Source organism: Phlebotomus papatasi, chromosome 2, assembly GCF_024763615.1.
Source record: "Phlebotomus papatasi isolate M1 chromosome 2, Ppap_2.1, whole genome shotgun sequence".
Classification (NCBI taxonomy): Eukaryota; Metazoa; Arthropoda; class Insecta; order Diptera; family Psychodidae; genus Phlebotomus; species Phlebotomus papatasi.
Window position 1 is genome coordinate 105,417,099 of NC_077223.1, and position 19,635 is coordinate 105,436,733.

Sequence of the window (19,635 nt, forward strand, 5' to 3'; positions counted from 1 at the left end):
TGGAGCACTGGGAGGTCGTGGTCGTAAAAGAGCTATTTTTCGTGTATGTTTGATCAATAGAGACACCTTCCTTAGCTGGCACGAAAATTCACATGAATTTCACACTAAAATTCTCTCCCCTTCTTCCGTTTTCTTTTTCGTTTTTAGCCCAACCAAGAAAATTATTCTAAAAAAATGATACGATAGCGGGAAGAATTTCTAAAGATTTACGCACTTTGAAAGAATGAATGAACGAGGGTAAAGAATAGAGGAAAAAAAATTGCAAAAGAGAAGAAAGCAAAATCGTGGGCAGGCAAGAATTCTCTAATTTAAATTTATAAACACTTTGCTTATTCCTGTTCCACCCATGTAAAAATCTATGAATAATCCATTGTAAATTACAAAATCCACTGATCACAATAATAATAAAACTACTTATTATTTTTTTTGCACTACACAATTCAGAAGTGGGAACTAACAAAAGTGAAGCACCAGAAATGGTCAAAAGATATCAAAGGAGAAGATCACAAGAATGGGTGAAAGATGAATTGAAACATCTTGCACAGGTGTTCAAAAGGCAAATGATTTCAATTGCAACTTTCTCAGTGGCGTGTAGTACAAAACTGTTCGAGCCACTCTCAATCTCGTGTTGTCCCCCAATGGACACACAAGAAGGAGATTTGAGATGCGAAGATGAGAAGAAATTTTGCACCATCACTTTTTTTTCCATCAAACAATCTCCCTCTCTTTTTTGCTCATAACATCTGGGCCAACAACAACACATACCGAGCAAAAGTAGCCTGGCCCCTCTAAAGCCAGCAGCAACCAAGAGCTCTCGTTGGCTTGGTAGAATCACTCAAGAGCAGCAAAAGTGCATCAATTGGAAATTTACAAGACATCACCCAAGATTGGCCTCAAGAGACAATTGATGTCCATCGACATGAAAATAACTATCCACACACCGTTAAGTGAGATTTATGGGTTTCGATCTGAATGCTGAAGAATTGATCTGGCAATTTTATACCCTTTCCATACCACTTCAAGTGATGCCTTTTGTCCACTCGTTCTTCCTCTTGCATTTGAGACGTGAGTGTGCATCTTTTTGTATGGCCCTTGAGGGTCTAATTATTTACAGTACAAAATTACCACAACGTCTATACACCCCTATGACCTCTACGCATCCCCGTTTTCCTGTTTTCAAGGTCATAAAAGGTCATAGTCACTATAAAACACGCCCTTCAAATAATATCTGCAGATATCTTTAAGATTTCTGTAGAGAAAATCTACACCTCTACAGAATATCTGCAGATAAATTCTGTAGATATTCTTACGAATTTTATTTGGGCTTGGGACAAAATTCGTCAGAATATTTCGGCAGATTTATGACGAATCTCTGATGAATTTCTGTAGATATTCTGTAGATTTTTTCTACATTCCAGACTTTCCAGACAAGATGTGTCAGAAGAGATGGAAAAATTTTTCACTGAAGTTTGCGAAATTCTATAGAGTTATTCTTAGTGATATCACGGTGTTTATATAAAATAAAGAATTCTGCGACGCCGTGTTACAAGTAGAGAAAAGTGAAGTGAAAACTTTAAACAGAGTGTCGACCAAAATTTCGTGTTTTTGTATCATTCGATTGGTGATTTTTAAGAAATTAGTATTTTTGCTCGCAGTTTTTTTACTTATCTAAAATGTGTACTCGGTAATGCTTGTTAAGCAGAGCATACAATTTTCTTTATAACTTCTACAGTTTCTTCATAAATCAACAATATTTTTGTGAAGTAATGGAGGTTATGCAGATTTTCTAGGGAGAAATTCTGCCGAGAATCTGCAGATTTTCTCTGAATGTACTAGAATATACCGTTAAAATTCAAAAAACCTCCGAGTAAAATCGGCAGGTAGAGCAATGATTTGACGGGCGCATTTCACGATATATTTGGACAGATGTGACTTCTCGACTTGTCTTGAGAAGAAATTATACAAAATTCCAACAAAATAGGTTCTTATGTGAGCTTGGTAGATGTCAATCGAAGCAAGGATTTTCAAGGTCAAACACTACAACCTCTTCAGAAGATGCACTTCATTATTTATTAGAATATAGAAATGACTTTCCAACTTGTCTGAGAAGGAGTTATACAAAATTCCAACCGACAAACTTCTTCAGAGGCCTTGGTAGAGATCGATCAAGGCAAGGATTTTCAAGGTCAAAGACGAATTTGCGAATTTTCAAACCAATTTGGAAACCATTGTATGCACTTGAAAAGTCTTGAAATTCCCAACTAGTTTGATTAGTGAATTTATAAATAATAAAAATCAATGAAGCCTGCTTCTGAGAATTTGGTTAGTGTTCAGACATTCGTTTTTTAAAGAACTTTTAAGGTCAAAGATCATAACCCTTATATAGAAAACATATTGTCTTGACTTAATAACAACTCAGAAATATAATAAAATATTTTAAAATAGAAATGTAGAAATCTGAAATACTCAGAAATATTATAATGGTTAAAATCTGTATAACTTTTGTGGTTAGAATGTAATTCGTTCTAACCTCAAATAACCTAAAATATTTTGTTGGTTTAGGATTAGGCTTAACATTACCTATTGTAGACTCCATTTTTTTTTTTTGACTAATTAAACACTCAATATGACTTTTTGTGCTTTCTTTATTCACGTCCTCACTCTACAACGTCCCGTCTCAGTCTGTCTGTCATGTACTCGTACATTCTACTCGTCCGTGTTCGTCCGTCTGGGATTCCATCTCGCGGAATATTTAGTAAATACGTCACGTCCGTTATGTCCGTTGACCGCACTATATAAATTTTACTGACTGTTCCTTTGTCGAAGCATTTCACTTTAATTTGCATTCGGAAATATCGTTTAAAAAATGTGCCTACAGAAAAAGCGATCGCAGCGCCATAAAGGATAGAAATAAAGAAAAACTGAGTCTTTACGGGACTATTTAGATCCAACCAAATAGAATGCTTCCTCGGGTTTCGTGAAGCGTTTCTCGGACAACTGACAAAGGTTTCCCAATATGAGTTATCCCTTGGGTTTTCTTCAATCGAAATTAATTTTAGAGTAATAATACGTTCCGTTTTGAAATTTTCTGTCTCACTATGGTAGTAGTTTAAGAATTTTCTAAATTGTATGACGCGATGAGTTGCCATGTGAAGGGCACTCCATTTCAGAAGTGGTATTCGAACTCACGCTCACAGAAATGAACTGTGAATCCCACTTCTGAAATGTTTGTATCAACATGATACAGACATAGTGTATTTAAGGGATACTGCAAAGAAAATTCAGGGATTTATTTTACTGCTCGAACTCAAAGGTAGAGCAGTTATATAGTCCACCGATCTTCGACGACCCCCTCACACATAAATCAACATTATCTTGGACATTAATTTTTTTTCTTTTTCCCCCAAATCATGTTCTATTCTAAAACCATGTTTTTTTTGGTTTATTTCGAAAACAGCTCCTACAATTTCTTTCATTTTCGAACGTGTTTTAGATGTAGTCTTATCATTCACAAGTAAAGATCTTGAAAAATTCGAAGATCTATTTGAAAAGCTGAAAAAGAGACATTGGCTCCGTTCAGTAATCAAACCGTTCAGTCAACTCCGTTCAGTCAACAACAGTGTGCAAATGTTTGCTGCAAAAAGTGATTTTTGTGTAGTTTTGTTGGAACTTCAGAATGGCAGAACGTTTGAATCGCAATTTCATTAAAATCAATGTACATTTCATGAACTTGCTCACTTTTGTGTAACTCGTCAATTTAAACTTTCGAACTTCCAACGGGTTTTTAGGTAAGTTCTCTCTGATATACCTTCGAATAGGTAAAGGAAAAATCTCAACCAGAGAGAGCTCTCAAATCGGAAAGGTTATTACTGAACGAAAGGATTCTTACTTCTTGATACATAAGGTGACTGAGGTATATCCTGTTCGAATTTCGAAGTTCTCACGTGCAAAAATGTGTTGATTTTCACTTTGTTGTGTGAAAAACAGAAACCCAACGACGTTTATTGTTTCAGTCACATTATTTAACCACTCCATAATCTTGTTCGAAAAGTTAGTATGAAAATTCTAAACTGAATTTGAATTCTTCGAATATCAACGACTTTTTGTGCAAATAGCGTTCCATTTACGTCATTTACCTTTATCAAAGACACTATTGTTACCATCCACAAGTAGATCTTGAAAAATTGAAAATGTATTTGAAGATCCAAAAAAGAGACTTTCTTACTTCTTAATACTTTCGCAACGTGACGGAAGCTACATCCTGTTCGAATTTCGAAGTACTCAAGTGTCAAAATGTGTCGGTCTTCACATTGTTGTGAGGAAAAAAACAGAACAACGACGTTTACTGTTCTTGTCCCATTATTTAATCACTCCATAATCACTGAGTAACTCTTTTTCCAGCTTTCTAATGTGATATTTGATAAAATTTTCCCCACCTTGTTTGAAAATTTAGTGTGAAAATTCTAAATTAAATTTAAATTCCTTGAACATCAACGACTTTTTGTGCGAATAGAGTTCCATTTACCTTTTATCTAAGACACTATTGAAGAATCAAAATCTACTTGTGTTTGCACCTAGTCAAGGTGAATATTTCGTCCTTGGAGGGCTATGTTCGAAAAGCATTTCGATATAGAATTTTCGAAGATCAAGGTTTAACCACTCTGAAGAGGTGTTTTTTTTTCAACTCGATTTGCTTAAATTTGGATTTTTTTAAAAGATCTTGAAATTTCCAGCCCAACTGAATCGGACTTAATCGGTCAAGAATCGGTATAGTATACTTGATACCCGTATTCTTGATGTATCTTTCTCAAAAAAAATTCAAAAAATATGTATTATTTGTTCGAAAGCTTGTGACACGTCTAGAAGCCAAACGGTAAGAGATATCGACTTTGGGTCTTCGACGACCCCCCCCCCCCAAATCAACATTATCAGGGAGTCTTTAATTTATCCCCATACCTCCTCCTCCTGCCCCTCCAAAATCAAGGTTTTATGGCTTATTTCAAAAACGGCTACTACGATTTCTTTCATTTTCGACTATGTTGTAGAGTCAACAGGCGTATATTTCGTCCTTCACAGTAAAAAATTGTGTAAAATTTTACTACTATTATAGAGTTAAATTGACCATTTTAATTGTTTAATTTTAAAATGTTTAAAAAATACACAACATTTTGGTAATTTATTGTCACGTGATAAAAAATTACCACTATTATAGTCAAGATTTTTCAACAAAGTTGTTTAATTTAAAATTGTTGAAAATTTGATACCATTATGGTGGTAATTTGTGTCTTTTTACTACCATGATAGTCGCGAAATGTGGCGTGATGTTGCTAGCTTCACTGTGGTGATTGTGATACTGTTATTCTGCGCGACCAACGGAAAGCGTTCACAAAGAGGTAAGTTTAGTGCTTTTATGCTATTTTAATTTAATTTTTCTAATAAAATAAGTGGTAAATCGTGAGATGAGAATTTGGTGTAGTTCAATAAGTTAGTATTTGATTGATTCTTGCAAATTTTATTGAGACAGGATGTATTTTGTGTAATGCCAGAGAAAGTGTGGTTATGTTAAATTCATAATTTGGAAATTTGTGGAAATTTTGTAAGAAAACTATGATTTAGAGACGAAAATAGATAATTAAGACCTCATTGAGTCCACCAAGAATAGGTCAGGCGATCAAGTGCGTCACATTTCACGAAGAAAACGATTAAATGAATTGATGCACTTTCTTAGACTCCCGGATGACTCATTTGGAGGGTTTTTGTGAACATATTTCCACATTTTTCCTAATATCATGTGAAAATTGGCAGGATGATTCTATATAGCACCTATTTAAGACAAATTGTGCCATAGATGTGGAAGACTGTCCGCCTGGGGTGAATTTTACACCGTGAACTTGTTGAAGCGTGAAATGTACTTTCTCTTACTTCCGGACAGATTGATTGAAAATAATATTGAAAATATTATGAACAATTCGTAAGATTTATTTTTTTCTGTTTTATCAGCAATATCCTGAACATTCACGGAAGAAAAAAAAACAAATCAGTTGAAGGAGAATTCGCAACACTTTGTGAGGCCTCCGGACAACTCAATTTTCGTGGGACCTTTATGAAATTCTGGTAAGTTCTTTTTGTTTTCTTCATGGGGAAAATAATAAGATAATTTCTAGGGAGTTCTAAAATATTTTTAGTCGCACTGAAAAAGAGCTCTTCATGATGTTCAATAATTCTTCTCAAACCTTGGGACAAGTTATATCCATCTCGAATTCTATTAATTTATTATGAGAATTTTAGAACTCTCTACTTCAATATAGATTGTTCTCTTATGTACCGAGAATCTTCAATTTCTTTAATTTTATTATTTCAATTATCTTAGTTATCGGAGAGAAATAATTTCGTTAAGCCTTTAATAGCCAGCACGTGTAAAAATACGCATCAGAAAAATTAGATTTTCAACATTAATTTATTAACATTTACTGCGTTTATTTATATATTCCTTCAAAAAAAAATCAGTAAGACTATGATTAAGTGCTTTAAAGCAATTTTAAATAAATATAAAATTTAATTATCACAGTAAATCTATTTTTTTGTGATGCTACCCCTGAGAGTTATAGCTATTAAAGGGTTATTGTTCGACTTTTTTACAAGAATAAATGGTGGCATAAATGTATAGATCAAAATTTTCAATTCTTCTGTTTTCTTAAGAAAATAAAGTAACATATTTCAGAAAGTATTAAAGTCCATTTTTTTTTTCAGAACTCTACAAACTAAAGTCTGGAAAACTTCGCATGCTTCATATTTTTTATGTTAGTAAAAAAATTCAATTTTTAAATCTATATTTTTTATAACAATATATTTTATGTGTAATGTTTAATTCCTCTTTATTTTAAACTAATTTTATTTATTTATTTTATGTTTACTTTTTTACAAATTAAACTCGCAAAAATGTCAATTCAATGTCCGAATTGTAGTTTTAAACTGGGACACAAAGCTTATTATACACATTTAAAAATTCATAAAACAAACAAACATGCCATATTTAAATGTATTGAGGAAAATTGCAATCAAATTTTCAAAACTTATTTAAGGTTGTTAAGTCATAAGGCTCGCATTCATTCTGATAAGTGTACGAGATATATAGCATCATTAAGTTTTGAATGTGATATTTGCAAAAAGAAAGAAGAGTCTAAAAAAAGGTTTTATATTCATTTGCTTAAACATTTAAAAGAAACTCCAATTCAATGTCCTTTTTCAAACGAATGCAGAAAAGTCAATTTATTTGCAAATGTAAATAGCTTCAAAGTTCACTTCATAAGACATCATAGTTTTTCCACAGTCTCATTACCTGTAAATGACTTCGAGAATGTGTTGCCAAACCCTTCACTTGAAGCAATTGATAACATTACACTCGATAATACCAAACAAAATCGAAGTCAACTTACAAGGCAGTATTTTAATTTATTTTGCAGTCAACAGTTACAATTAAATGTTCCCTCTACATCTTTCTCCAGTATAAGTGAATCATTTAATTCTGCATACAATATTGACGAGAATCAAAAAATTTACATTCTAGTAAGGGAGCTTCGTAATAAAGGAATATCTGATGTACAAATTAAAGACATTATAAAAACTTTTAGTAGTGAGAAAACTTTATTTAAAGAATTATTTCATTCTGACTTTGGCTTGCTACGGAGCACTTATTCTCGTCAACAAGAATTATTGAAAAGCGAATTTCTTGTGAAACCAAAAGAGATTGATTTAGGGAAAAATGATAAAGATGAGAACTGCACCTATTTTTACATTCCACTAATAGATCTTCTGACCACATTATTTAAGAACCTAGATTTTCGCAATGAATATTTTTCACCAAAAGATGCAAATGGTCTATATTATTCTGATCTAAATGATGGTGAGATAAGCAAAAATAATACTTTTTGGGACCCATTCCACAAAAATATACAGCTCTTGATTTTTCAAGATGCTTTTGAAGTGTGTAATCCTATCGGAGCTGCGAGATTAAAAAACAAACTCATAGGAGTATATCTATCTGTTGGAAATTTAAAAAAATATAATAGATCCCAAGTCAATAACTTATATTTGATTGCACTTTGCAATGAAAGCAATTTTAAGTATTTTGGGCCCAACAAGATTTTAAATGAATTGGTAAATGATATTAAAATTTTAGAAAGGATTGGAATAAATGTGATGCATGAAAATGTTTCCTACAATTTGAGAGGATCACTATTTGCAATTTTAGGTGATAACTTAGGGAGTCACCAAATCGGAGGGTTTGTCGAAAATTTCTCGACTTCACATTATTTTTGCAGGATTTGTTATATTACAAGAAGTGAATTTAAAACGAATGAAAATTTAACAGCTCGATTGAGGACCGTGGAATCTCATGAAAAGGATTTAAGTGATTTGAAAAATTCAGACACAAATAATCATAGGGGGGTAAAATTTAATTCTATATTTAATGAATTAACTCACTACAAGATAACAAATCCTGGAATGCCACCCTGCATCGCCCACGATTTTTTCGAAGGAATTATCCCACTAGATCTTTGTTTAATATTTAAATATGTTGTACGAAAAGGTTGGATGTCTTACACGACATTAATATATCTGATAAAATTTTACTTTAAAGACTTAAACTTAAAAGCTTCAATTAAAATGAGGCCAAATTTTTCTAACATACTTGGTAGAGCCTACGATATATGGTGTTTGATTCAAATTATACCTTTGATTTGTGTTGAATTTAGTACTGACGAAAATATTGTAAAAGATTCTGTTTACAAAATGTTAATTCTCTTGAAAAAAATTGTTGACATCGTGGTGGCTCCCCAAATTTCTGAAACACAACGAGCTTTACTGAAATATTTGATTGCAGAGTATTTGGAACTAAGATCTAATAATTTTACTGAACCACTTAAACCAAAGCATCACTTTATTACTCATTATCCATATTTAATCAGAAAATTTGGACCTTTGACTTCTTTCTGGACCTTGCGATTTGAAAGTAAGCATACTCAATTTAAAAGAATCATTACTTCTTCACGAAATTACAAAAACATTCCAAAATTATGCTCGGAAAAACATCAGGCTCAACAATCTCTTTTGCTTTCTGAAAAAATATTGTTTCCAAAAATTATTCACGTAAAATCGAAAATAGGATATGAAATACTTTCAAATACAGAGAAAACTTTACTTAAAATACAAAATATTGATATGTCGATGATATTTTTTGCAAATGAAGGTGATTTTAGAGGTTTCAATATTAAAACAGGCCATTACATTTTTTTAGAGAGAGATGAGTATGGCGATCCTTATGTTATAAAAATTGTGAGACTAGTTGTTCATATTACTTGTTGTGACTTCTCTATAATTGGTCATAAATGTAAATTATATGAAGATCAAGAAAACGGTTTACTTTATGTCTTAAATGAAGAGGAATTATTTTTCAAAAATCAAAAAGAAATAGTTGACCTCTCTCAAATCAAGCTTTGTCATATTAAAAAAATTGATTCTTCTGTACTATTTATTAAACATTCATTACCTGGATAACCTAATTTAAATTGATTGATAAATAGAAAAATGAAATGGTTTAAAGTTTGGAGCGCTGACAGGAGTCAGAAAAGGCTGATGAATTCCATACCCAATATTAATGCTTTGTTGCTAAAAGCAAGTGAAATGCTGGGATACCAATGCACCACCTTAGTTTTAGAGGTGTGCGGAACTGTTATAAATGATGATTCATTCCTAGAAGCGTCATCATTAAATGAAATATTCATGGCTCTGCAACAACATGAATTTTGGACTCCCTCAATATTAGTTAATGAGGTATATATTATTTTTAAAACATGATATCTACATAAAAAATTGTTTACTAACAAAGTAATATTTAATCTCAGGATTTAAGTCAACAGAGACTGAACACTTCAATCGGTGTATTAAATGACCGTGAAACACTTGCCAGCCCTGATTCGTCCTTTAATCAGATATTTTTGCTTGAGCCTCAACCATCGACTTCTCGTTCATTTTCATCAGAAGAAGTTCGTCAGGTGAATTTAATTTTTAAATATTTCTATGATATTTAATTCATAGCCTTATCTAATACTAATATTATACAGTGGTATTAAAATTGTATACTTATTTTTATATTTTTTAACAGGAAACATCCACGCCAATTGGAAACAGCGGAACAAGTAAGCGGGCTCTTAGAGAGAAGTTTTTAGGATATGCTGGTGTGGTTATTCCATGGAGCCGACTTGATTCTGACTGCTTGAACGCTTTGGAGGAAAAGAAACGTCTTTCCGCAACACAATTAACTAAGGTGTGTCAGATGGTAGTCGATGAGATTCGACTTACTGGGTACTATGTACCATGCAAAGTATTCCACGAAACCGCCAAAAGCATGTGCCAGCAATTTCCTGATACCTTCATTGAAAAAGACGATGATGATATTATTATTGGAAATGGATACTTGGGATTGGCAGAGAAACTAAGAAACAGGAACAATTATTTAAATCAACCTCATAAAACCAAGTTTGACGACCAATTGCTGCACAAACAAATAAAGACTTTGAAAGCAGACAATAACGCATGTTCCGGGAACATCAATAATCAACCGAATATCTTCAGTCAAACAGATGAATCACTCAACCCACTCAACGATGGAGATAGTTTTGCTCTAATTAGACGGGACATCAATGAAAAAATGGAACTTACAGAGTTGCTCAACAAGTGGGAAATTCTAAAGACGAAAGATGGACTCTTCGAACACTTTAAGAATCTAACAGAAACTGACATCCAAACTATGACTCCAAAGCTCAGGGATAAATACAGTATGATTTACTTTGCATGCATGAAGGAAGAATTCGAAGGAGAAAAAGACCTGGAGAAATTGATAAAAGCGATTTGCCACTATTTCAAGGAAGATGCTGACACAATTTTGCAACACCGAGAGGTATAGATTGTTATTTCGTATTTTGGAGAATAAGTAATTTTATTGTATGCTATTTGTATATTTCAGATCAATTCGCAAAATCTCATGACGTCACATCCTGGGGTTTATATTATAGGTAAATTATGATAAAAGTATGTTTTAAGCAAAATTTTTACATAGAATTTTCATTATTACGATTTACAGAAAACACAGGAGATCACATGATATTCTACAAAGGGCAGGAGATTCAGAAAGGAGCAAATATCTGGGAAGCGTTTGAAATAATGTTCGCAATGTATTACATTTTCAATGAATGCTTTCCCAGAGAGATTGCTTGCACACTGGAATTTTTCCAGCGATATGTGTTAAAAATACATCCAACAGATGGAACAAAAAATATGAAAAGAAGTGTGTCCAAATGTAATATGAAAGTTTTGGGCTTAATGAAGAAAATAAAAAAATAATTTTTTGTGAACAATGCGTATTTGTACTTTTAAAATTTTAAAACATTCAAAATTAAAAAAATGTTGAATTAAACAAAAAAAAAATCAACAAATTTTAAATTAAACAACTGAAAATTAAACAATTTGAGAATTAAACAAAAAAAAATTTAACAACTTTGAAATTAAACAAAAAAAAATTCAACAATATTAAAATTCAACAAATTGAAATTCAACAATTTTTAAATTAAACAACTAGAAATTCAACAATTTTTTAATTAAACATTTTTCCCAAATTACCACTATTATAGTGGTGTGAAAGATTACACACTATAATAGTGGTAATTTTTTTTACTGTGTTGGGCACCTATGTTCGAAAACCATTTCGATGTCGAATTTTCGAATATCAAAGTTTAATCACAAAGTTTGTTCGAAAGCTTGTGACACAGCTAGAGGCCAAACGGTAAGAGATATCGACAACCCTCCCATAAGTCAATATTATCTAGGACAGTCTTTTTTTTTCTTTTTCTCAATGATATTCCTCGTATCGCGAGAAATTAATAATGACACGAAAAAGAGGGGGAAATTGTGGTGTTAAATAAAAACCATAAGTGATCTCTTCCCATTAATTAAATTAATTTCAAGAGCACAGAAAGCTGACGAAGAGCCAAAAAAATCATTATAAGAGAACGGGTCATATTAATACTTTTTTTTCTCTATTTCTCTCTTGGTAGGCTTATCTATTTCTTTGGTAACTTCCAAGAGACCAACGTCTTGTGAATGAACGGTTGTTGTTGTTCACACATTGGGGATTGTCTTGAGATTCATATGGTTTTCGATGGCTAATTCATAGAATTTTGAATTTTTGGGCAGAATTGCCTAATGCATTTTCATGATTGCGAGGAGAATATAATTGTTTTTTGTGCTTTTGAATGTCTCTGGAGCGAAAGAAAATGGGTATTTTATTGATGATGAGGCTCTGACCACTTCTCGTCTGCCTCCAAGAAGCACCCAAAGAACAAGGTGAAGAGAGATAAGCAACAAAAAAAAACGAACTCACCAAGTAATTAGACACGCGCGAGGAACTATAGCACAGAATAATCATCCATCGGTGCAACAATTTAATTACAATTGCAGACCTGATCAATCACCTCATTTCCATGATTTTTCTCTAGCACTTGGGGGGCGCTCCTCTGGCCCAGCCAAATTGTGGAATGGGCAGAGAGGCGGCCAGAGAGACAGAGGAAGACCCCCACGGAGAGTGTGAAGAAACCCTGAGGAATGCGAATTCTCCGGGGTTTCTGCTGGAATTTGGAAGTTAGCCGGGAGGTGGAGGGATTTCTGATTAGAATTCTGGAGATGGAAAACTTGTTCTGGGCGTCTGTCTTTTCACCCTTTTCGCGCCACTCTTCCGAGACACTTCCCGGAGAAGGAGGACAGGCAAAAAATCGATTTTAACCTCGTTATGAATCACCCCCCGCACAAAAAAAACGAGCTCACGTCTCACCCACACTCCCGAACTCTGAGAGGATTGATGGCCAGACTCAGAGGCATAAACAACAATTAACTGATTAACTATTTACATCAATGTTTTTGCAAGAAGCCCCCCAGATGCGGAGTCTCCGCAAAAGGAGAACTTCCAGCTGGATTTTTTTGCGGTAAATCTCAGGATACCACTCACCCTGCACTTGGAATATGTTCCTGGATAATTCTTGAGTATTCTCACAGTATCTTCACGTCAAAACAACTGAGTATTTGCTCATTTTTTCCACGAAAAACAACTCATTCACCCACAAGACGAATAATTCAACAAAAACTTCTGACATCTCCTTCGGTCCCTATAACTAAACTTCTCCACCGTGTGCGGAGTTTTGTCAGAAATTTCCAACGCCGTCTTGGGCATTTGTCCGATTTGTCCATTCATGGCTGCTAACTAAAAATTCTTCCCGGAAAAATCAAGAGGGAAATATTAGTCGAAAAATTGTGTACACCACTTCCAGCACTTCCTAAATTTGTATGGAAAATGTCAAAGACTTCCACACTTCCGGAAGTGCCATAGGTGATTTCCAGCACTTCTTGCACTTCTAGGTACTTCCAAGCACTTCCGGCGTTTGAATTTAAAAGTAACGACAAAAATCTAATTTGAATTTTCTTCAACGAACGGTTAAATTATTATTTTTCGCTTTTTTGGATATCGTAATTGCATTTTAATTAAACTGATAATAAAGCTCTATTTTAATAATTTCTCTTAGAAGGCTGATTTTTTAAATTAATCTAGAAAAGTTATACATGAGAAATTGATCTGCAAGCGCCAGTGTTAAAATAAATTTTTTTTCACGTAGAACATATATTTAAAATAAAAAAAATAGTATTCAGAAGACAATATGAATCAAAAAATTCTCATAGAAACAAACAGTGTATATCGTCACTTAACAATTTTTTTAATTAAACAAAACTGAGACGTCTATTTTCTAAATCTCCTTACTTTATTCAAAGCTTTTTTTTCATCATTTGCAAAATTTTAAATTATATTTATTACTAGTTTGTTACTTCTGACATTCCAATGCGACTCAATTGGTGAAAGAAATAAATCTAATAATTGCATTTCAATATTCGTTTCTTTAATATACTATTAGTGTTTCAAAAAATTTTATTAAAATTCACAAACTAATAGTGATATTCGTCTAATTTTTTATTTTTACTAGGTACGTGTTCATAATTTAAACGCAGTAAAACAACTACCGTCACTACACGTGCAATGTCATTCGCATTCATGGAAATCCTTATTGCTAATTTAAATGTCCAAATAACTTACTTGTTTTTTTTTTAGATATCTAATTCTTAATATTGAAAAAAAAATGATTGCAAGAATTATCTTTAATACGCTGTTTTTCAGTAATTAATTAACAATGAACAGAAATATCCAGAATTATTATTAAACAATAAAAAAGACTAGTCTGTGTATAATTTTTAACATATATACACATGACATTGAACATATTTAATTTAGGTTGATTCAAGTTTTGCTGTTGTTATACTTTTAACGCTTTTAACAAAACGTTTTTAAAAGTATATTTAACGTTAATTCGAACAAGATAGAGTATAATGAAAAATAAATTAGGGGATACCTACCAATTAATGGTCAAAAGTTTTATACTGAAAAACTCACGGTTTTGGACTACATATTTAGTTCTAAAAAATATCCAAAATTCTATCAAGAGTATTTACATTTTCTTTAAATTTTAATCTCTCTGTTCACATCATTGTCTAGAAAAATTTAAAAGAATTTAAAATATTCTATTTAAAAGAATGTGAAAATGACATTTTGTATATGAATCATAATATATATCGCACATTGAATATTACAACGACGGATCTTGGTTTTTGTCAATTTTGAGATATTGCTGTTTTCTAATAGGAAATTTATTAAATATTCATTATATTTAATAATCTCAACAACTTTGTTAGAAATATTTTTCATAATTTTGAGTATTTGTCAAGCTTGCAGAACAAAAATAGCATAAAAGTGGCGTATAATTATTTCCCTGAGTGTTTTTAGTGTTACAATGGCGTTATCTGAGGAATCATACGCCACTATTCCACTGAACATGAATCCTACGCCACGGTATCACTAAACGGTAATCATTTTTTGACATTTCGAGGAATAAAACAGTGACAATATAACCTAGTTCGCTCGTACATCAGTGCTGTGGATTGTTTTGTAGAGAGAAATTGCAAGATGGAAAAGGTTTACAATGGACCACTGTCTCTAAAAGACAAAAAGAAACGTGATCTTATTTCTTTGTGAGGGAAGACTTATTCCAAAAAAGCACCACACATTTTATCAAAATCTTGACTAAATTGTAATTCGAATCTTGACTTTCTTAATATAAAAAATATCAATTGTATATAGAGTTCAAAGAGATCTTAAGAAATGAAATGGATTCATGGACAAATAAAATGAAATATAAATAAAATACACAACTTTTCATTACAGTAGACTCTCTCTCAATCGGGAATATGGGGCAAAATGTCATCCGGTTTAGCGATAGAATTGAGCGTCAAAGCCTTTGTAAATTCCGCAAAAAGCGCTCAATTATAAAGAATCACGATAAAATAGGAAGAATTATAGCGAATTTGAGCGAATTAGCTTCATAATTAAACGTGAAAATTATCAACAAAATTTGTCGCCCGATTGAAAAAGAGCCGATTCAGTGAGAGTCTACTGTATTTATTTTTAATTTCAATGGGTCTATGATTTTTAAAATTAATTTATGGTCGAACAACAAAAGAAATATTGTACAAATCCAATAAAAAATAATTCTATTAAAATTTAAATTACTAAACAAGAGGCGTATCTTAAAATCCTTGTCTGGATTTTTAGTATTACAGTGACGTATAATTTTGGCAATTTTGCCGCATAAGTGTAAAAGTGACGGATCATTTTTTAATTTTTTAAATAACTATATTTTTGGGTAATAAAAGTCCAACATTTCGAGTTCCACATATGTGCTCTATCCAGTTGAATCATATACAAACAATCTTTAAAATTTGTAAATGAACATAAGAAAATATTATGAAATTTAGTTTTTGAGGCCGTCTCCTGAAAAATGCTGAAATCTGACATCCGCCATTGGAATATTCAATGTGCGATATGTCCTTAAAAGATGCGAAAATCCAGTTTATCACGCTTCTAAAAAATAGAGTTCGTTTCATGTTAAAAATATTATTTTTGTATACAAAGAATACATAAAAGTTTATAATAAATATATATATATATATATATATATATATATATATATACATATATATATTGTCGACTTAAAACTCAAAACCAAAAGAACCATATATAATTATTGCAGATTTCTGATTTACACTATTTTAGTCGTTGTGTCAAAAATAGAATTTCAGAACTTGGGTCGTAAATATCATATAAAAATAATCATTTATATATTTTTTTAATTTTCTGTCTGCATGTTTTTAATTTTTTTTAATTTTTCGTTTTTTTTCTGAAAGTGGTAGGCTAAATTAATATCCTGTAATTTAGTTTTAGTCATTCCCGATAGTTTTCGGTAGCTAAACCATCTCAAAGAATCGACTACTTATTAAACTCATTACACTCGAATATTTTCTAACTGAAAATCATAATTTGAAATTTAAATTTTTGGAAGGAATTCCATTAAGTTTCGTCCATTGCAATAGATTTTGCAATTTTGCAATTTTGTTAAGGAATTGACGATAATTGCGATTAAAAATGACATAAATTTAGTTTTCCAGCACATGTTTTAATTGCGCTATATCTTTACCAGCACTTTTCCTACTGTATTTAAATGAAAAAAGCAAAAATCATTTTATTTTTGAGACTTCCACTTCCGCAGTAGGGGGAGGCTTTGATCGTTCGCATATACGCTACCTTCGGACACTTCATATTTCTCCCATATTCCTTTATGAATCTGACATATGGCTTTATATTGTAATAGCTAACCTTAAATCCCATCTTTCCTGAAAAAATTGAGAGTCTAATCCTTTTTTCCTAGTTTCAGGAAGCAAAAAATAAAAACAGGTCAAAAACTGTAATTTTGCTGTGCAATATTTCATACGATTGTGCAGAATTAATATCACTTTTCTGAAAAACTACTATCACAGAGGGTAGAAGGGTTATTAGGAATCAGATTTAAGTAAAAATCTTTTAGGCTGAACAGACACTTTTTGTGGGTGGAACAAAATTCACAAACTTGACTCAGATTCATCGATCGCAAATAGAAGACTGCTTCTTTCAGATATTTTCCAGGAAACTTCATTTTAGATACGATCCCTCATATTCACATCTATTGTAATCTACCGATTTGATCCATCACTAAAAAGGAAAACTTAAAAATCGTAAAATTGATAAACAAGAAGTAATTTGACTCAAATAGGTTGCAGTTGAGTAATTATTAAGCAATTTTGCATTTCTTTGATATAAAAATATTTTTCAAGCTTGCACAAACTGAATGTGCAATGAAAGAATCACATCTGTAATAAGCTCATACAGTTTACAACTGGTTTTTGACAATCTTTGACATAACCTCACTATTGTGTTGTTTTGCATGACAAAGAAAAGAAACTGTCCGTAAGAAGATGTTTTGTGAAAATTTTAGCTTGTTCACCTACTGAAGCTCAATATCTGTGCTAAATCCCGATTCCTGCAGCTGCAGGAACAGAGAAATCTTCAATGATGCACATTCAAACGTTTTTGTGCATATCCGGCTCCGTGGAGGAATGGTGGAATCTTGTGTAGTCTTCTCGCTTGCAGAGTTTTAGTCAATTTTTAGCTTTAAAAACTTATTGATTCGTGTAAATTTGGTGATATTTGGACTTTTCAAGAAAGTATTCATCAGATTTAACCGTTTCCGGAGTGAAATTCTCGTAGAATCAAGCAAAAAAATGGTTTTTAATGTCAATAAAACATCTCTCAGAAAAGTTCCAAAAAAGTGATATTAAAATGTTTTATTCCTTATAAAAATGGTTTAATCAAGTTGATTAGAGTTCCCTTTAAACAATGATGTGCAACTTTTAGTGTCCGGTGCAAAATTTACGGTGAAAATGGGGTGTTCAATGATGGCGTGAATCGTGTGCGATAATAGAAACTTGATTCATCTATCGGATAAATCGCCATTAAATTTTCATTTTCCTCTGGAGGAAAATCTAAGGATTTCCTGGGATTATGTTTGGTGGGATTATGAACCTTATAAGTAAGACATTTTTTTGGCATAGTTGGAGAATCCATACGGTTTGCATGGTAGTCAGAAAAAATCACTGAACTTGAACATCATTTTAGTATGCGAAAGTTCAAAGCCTCCCCCTACTTTTACCTCAGTGTACACCACTTCCAACCTAATTAATATCTCCCCCTTGGTCTGTACTCACTATTACCCCTTGGCCGTGTGCGGAGTTTTGTCAGAAATTTCCAACGCCGTCTGGGGCATTTGTCCGATTTGTCCATTCATGGCTGTCAACTGTAATTCTTCCCGGAAAAATGCAAAAGGAATAAAAGAATTAATTTTCCCTTCAAATTCCTATTTATTCAGTAAATTCAGTAACATTTCCTCAAGAAATACATCCCTTAGATGTAGAGAGATCCATCGGCGGGTCCAAGGTAGTGGAGAGAAATGAGTATCACATCAATTAGCGTCCAAATGCCCAATCCCCCAAAACTGAATAGCTTCCCAATTCCCTCCTGCCAGTGCCCCAGGTAGAATCTGTCCACGCCAAAGCCACCCAGCGTGATGCTGATGATGAGTGCTGTGGACCACTTGAAGCCCTGAGTCCAGTTGCAGTTGAGGTTCTTGAAGAATGTCCTGTGCCCCAGGCACAAGACATCCGGGAATACTGTGCAATTGGTGCGGTAGGATGTGTGGCAGGGAGCTTTGCGGACACAAGTGTGCTCCCAGGGCTCAGTCTGATAGCAGTAGCGACAGATGGCTGTCCTCACGAACTCCCTATTCTCCCGACACTGGACATTCTGTCGAGCTTCGCAAGTCACATTCATCGGCTTCCCATAGTGGCAGGAGAGATTGTACGAGCACGAGATGCAAGGAAAAGCCAACTTACTGCACTCTAGATTCGTTGGGCAGGCAGATACGTCATCTGAAGTCTGAAAAAAACCACCCAAAGAACCCCATAATCTCAAAATTATCATCCCCTATCCCTTCCGGAAGTTACAAAACCACTCACAATTGGCCTGAAAGCTGATGTATTGACCGTCTTGTGACTCTCTGACTTCACTGGCATGTCCATCTCATTGATAGCTGGTGATAAACAGAAATAATTCCAGGAAAATCCGAAGAAAAACAACCCAAGATGAATTACTCACCAGTCTGGGAGAATTTGATGGTGTTCAGGAAGAATGACAGCATGATGAACAGGACTGAACGAATATTCAGCCGGACACATCTAAATCCAATCATCCTGGATGGTTTCAGGCAGGATTTTCACGATTTTTCATCACTTTTCACTTTGTTTTTGTTTTGGTAATTTTTGAGGTTATGTTGCTAGCCAGCTGTCGCAACCCTTTAACTTTTAATTTAACAAGAGGCCTTTTAAATTAAAAGACTAAAAAATCCTACTTTTTCTTAAGTTTTAATTCAAAAAATTCATCATGAAAATCGAAAAAATTAGGAAAAATCTTTTAAAAAAAATATCCAAATAACTAAAAATTTAGTAAAAATTCCTATTCATAATCCGAGACATAATCCTGCTTCGAGTAGAAGCCTT

General features: G+C 33.0%; 3 protein-coding genes across 3 annotated transcripts in view; 1 reads left to right on the plus strand and 2 right to left on the minus strand.

The window, feature by feature from the left end:
- The window catches only part of LOC129800605 (WD repeat-containing protein 47), an 80,325-nt gene extending 67,081 nt beyond the window's left edge, over positions 1–13,244 (minus strand). The window contains exon 1 of the mRNA XM_055845115.1: positions 13,061–13,244. The gene's annotated coding sequence lies outside the window, so the exon portion shown is untranslated. The remainder of the gene's footprint in view (positions 1–13,060) is intronic.
- Positions 5,235–11,409, plus strand: LOC129800620 (uncharacterized). Its single transcript, XM_055845147.1, has 7 exons — positions 5,235–5,393; positions 6,001–6,114; positions 6,751–9,834; positions 9,906–10,055; positions 10,166–10,960; positions 11,027–11,075; positions 11,144–11,409. The coding sequence occupies exons 3-7, from the start codon at positions 9,589–9,591 to the stop codon at positions 11,401–11,403; spliced, it is 1,500 nt and encodes a 499-aa protein (XP_055701122.1). The 5' UTR covers positions 5,235–5,393; positions 6,001–6,114; positions 6,751–9,588; the 3' UTR covers positions 11,404–11,409.
- Positions 13,245–18,421: 5,177 nt separating the features above from the next.
- LOC129800640 (TM2 domain-containing protein almondex) lies at positions 18,422–19,634 on the minus strand. The gene is made up of 3 exons (XM_055845173.1): positions 19,235–19,634; positions 19,096–19,169; positions 18,422–19,015 (listed from the first exon to the last, which is right to left on the minus strand). The coding sequence occupies exons 1-3, from the start codon at positions 19,326–19,328 to the stop codon at positions 18,485–18,487; spliced, it is 699 nt and encodes a 232-aa protein (XP_055701148.1). The 5' UTR covers positions 19,329–19,634; the 3' UTR covers positions 18,422–18,484.
- Position 19,635: the final 1 nt, after the last annotated feature.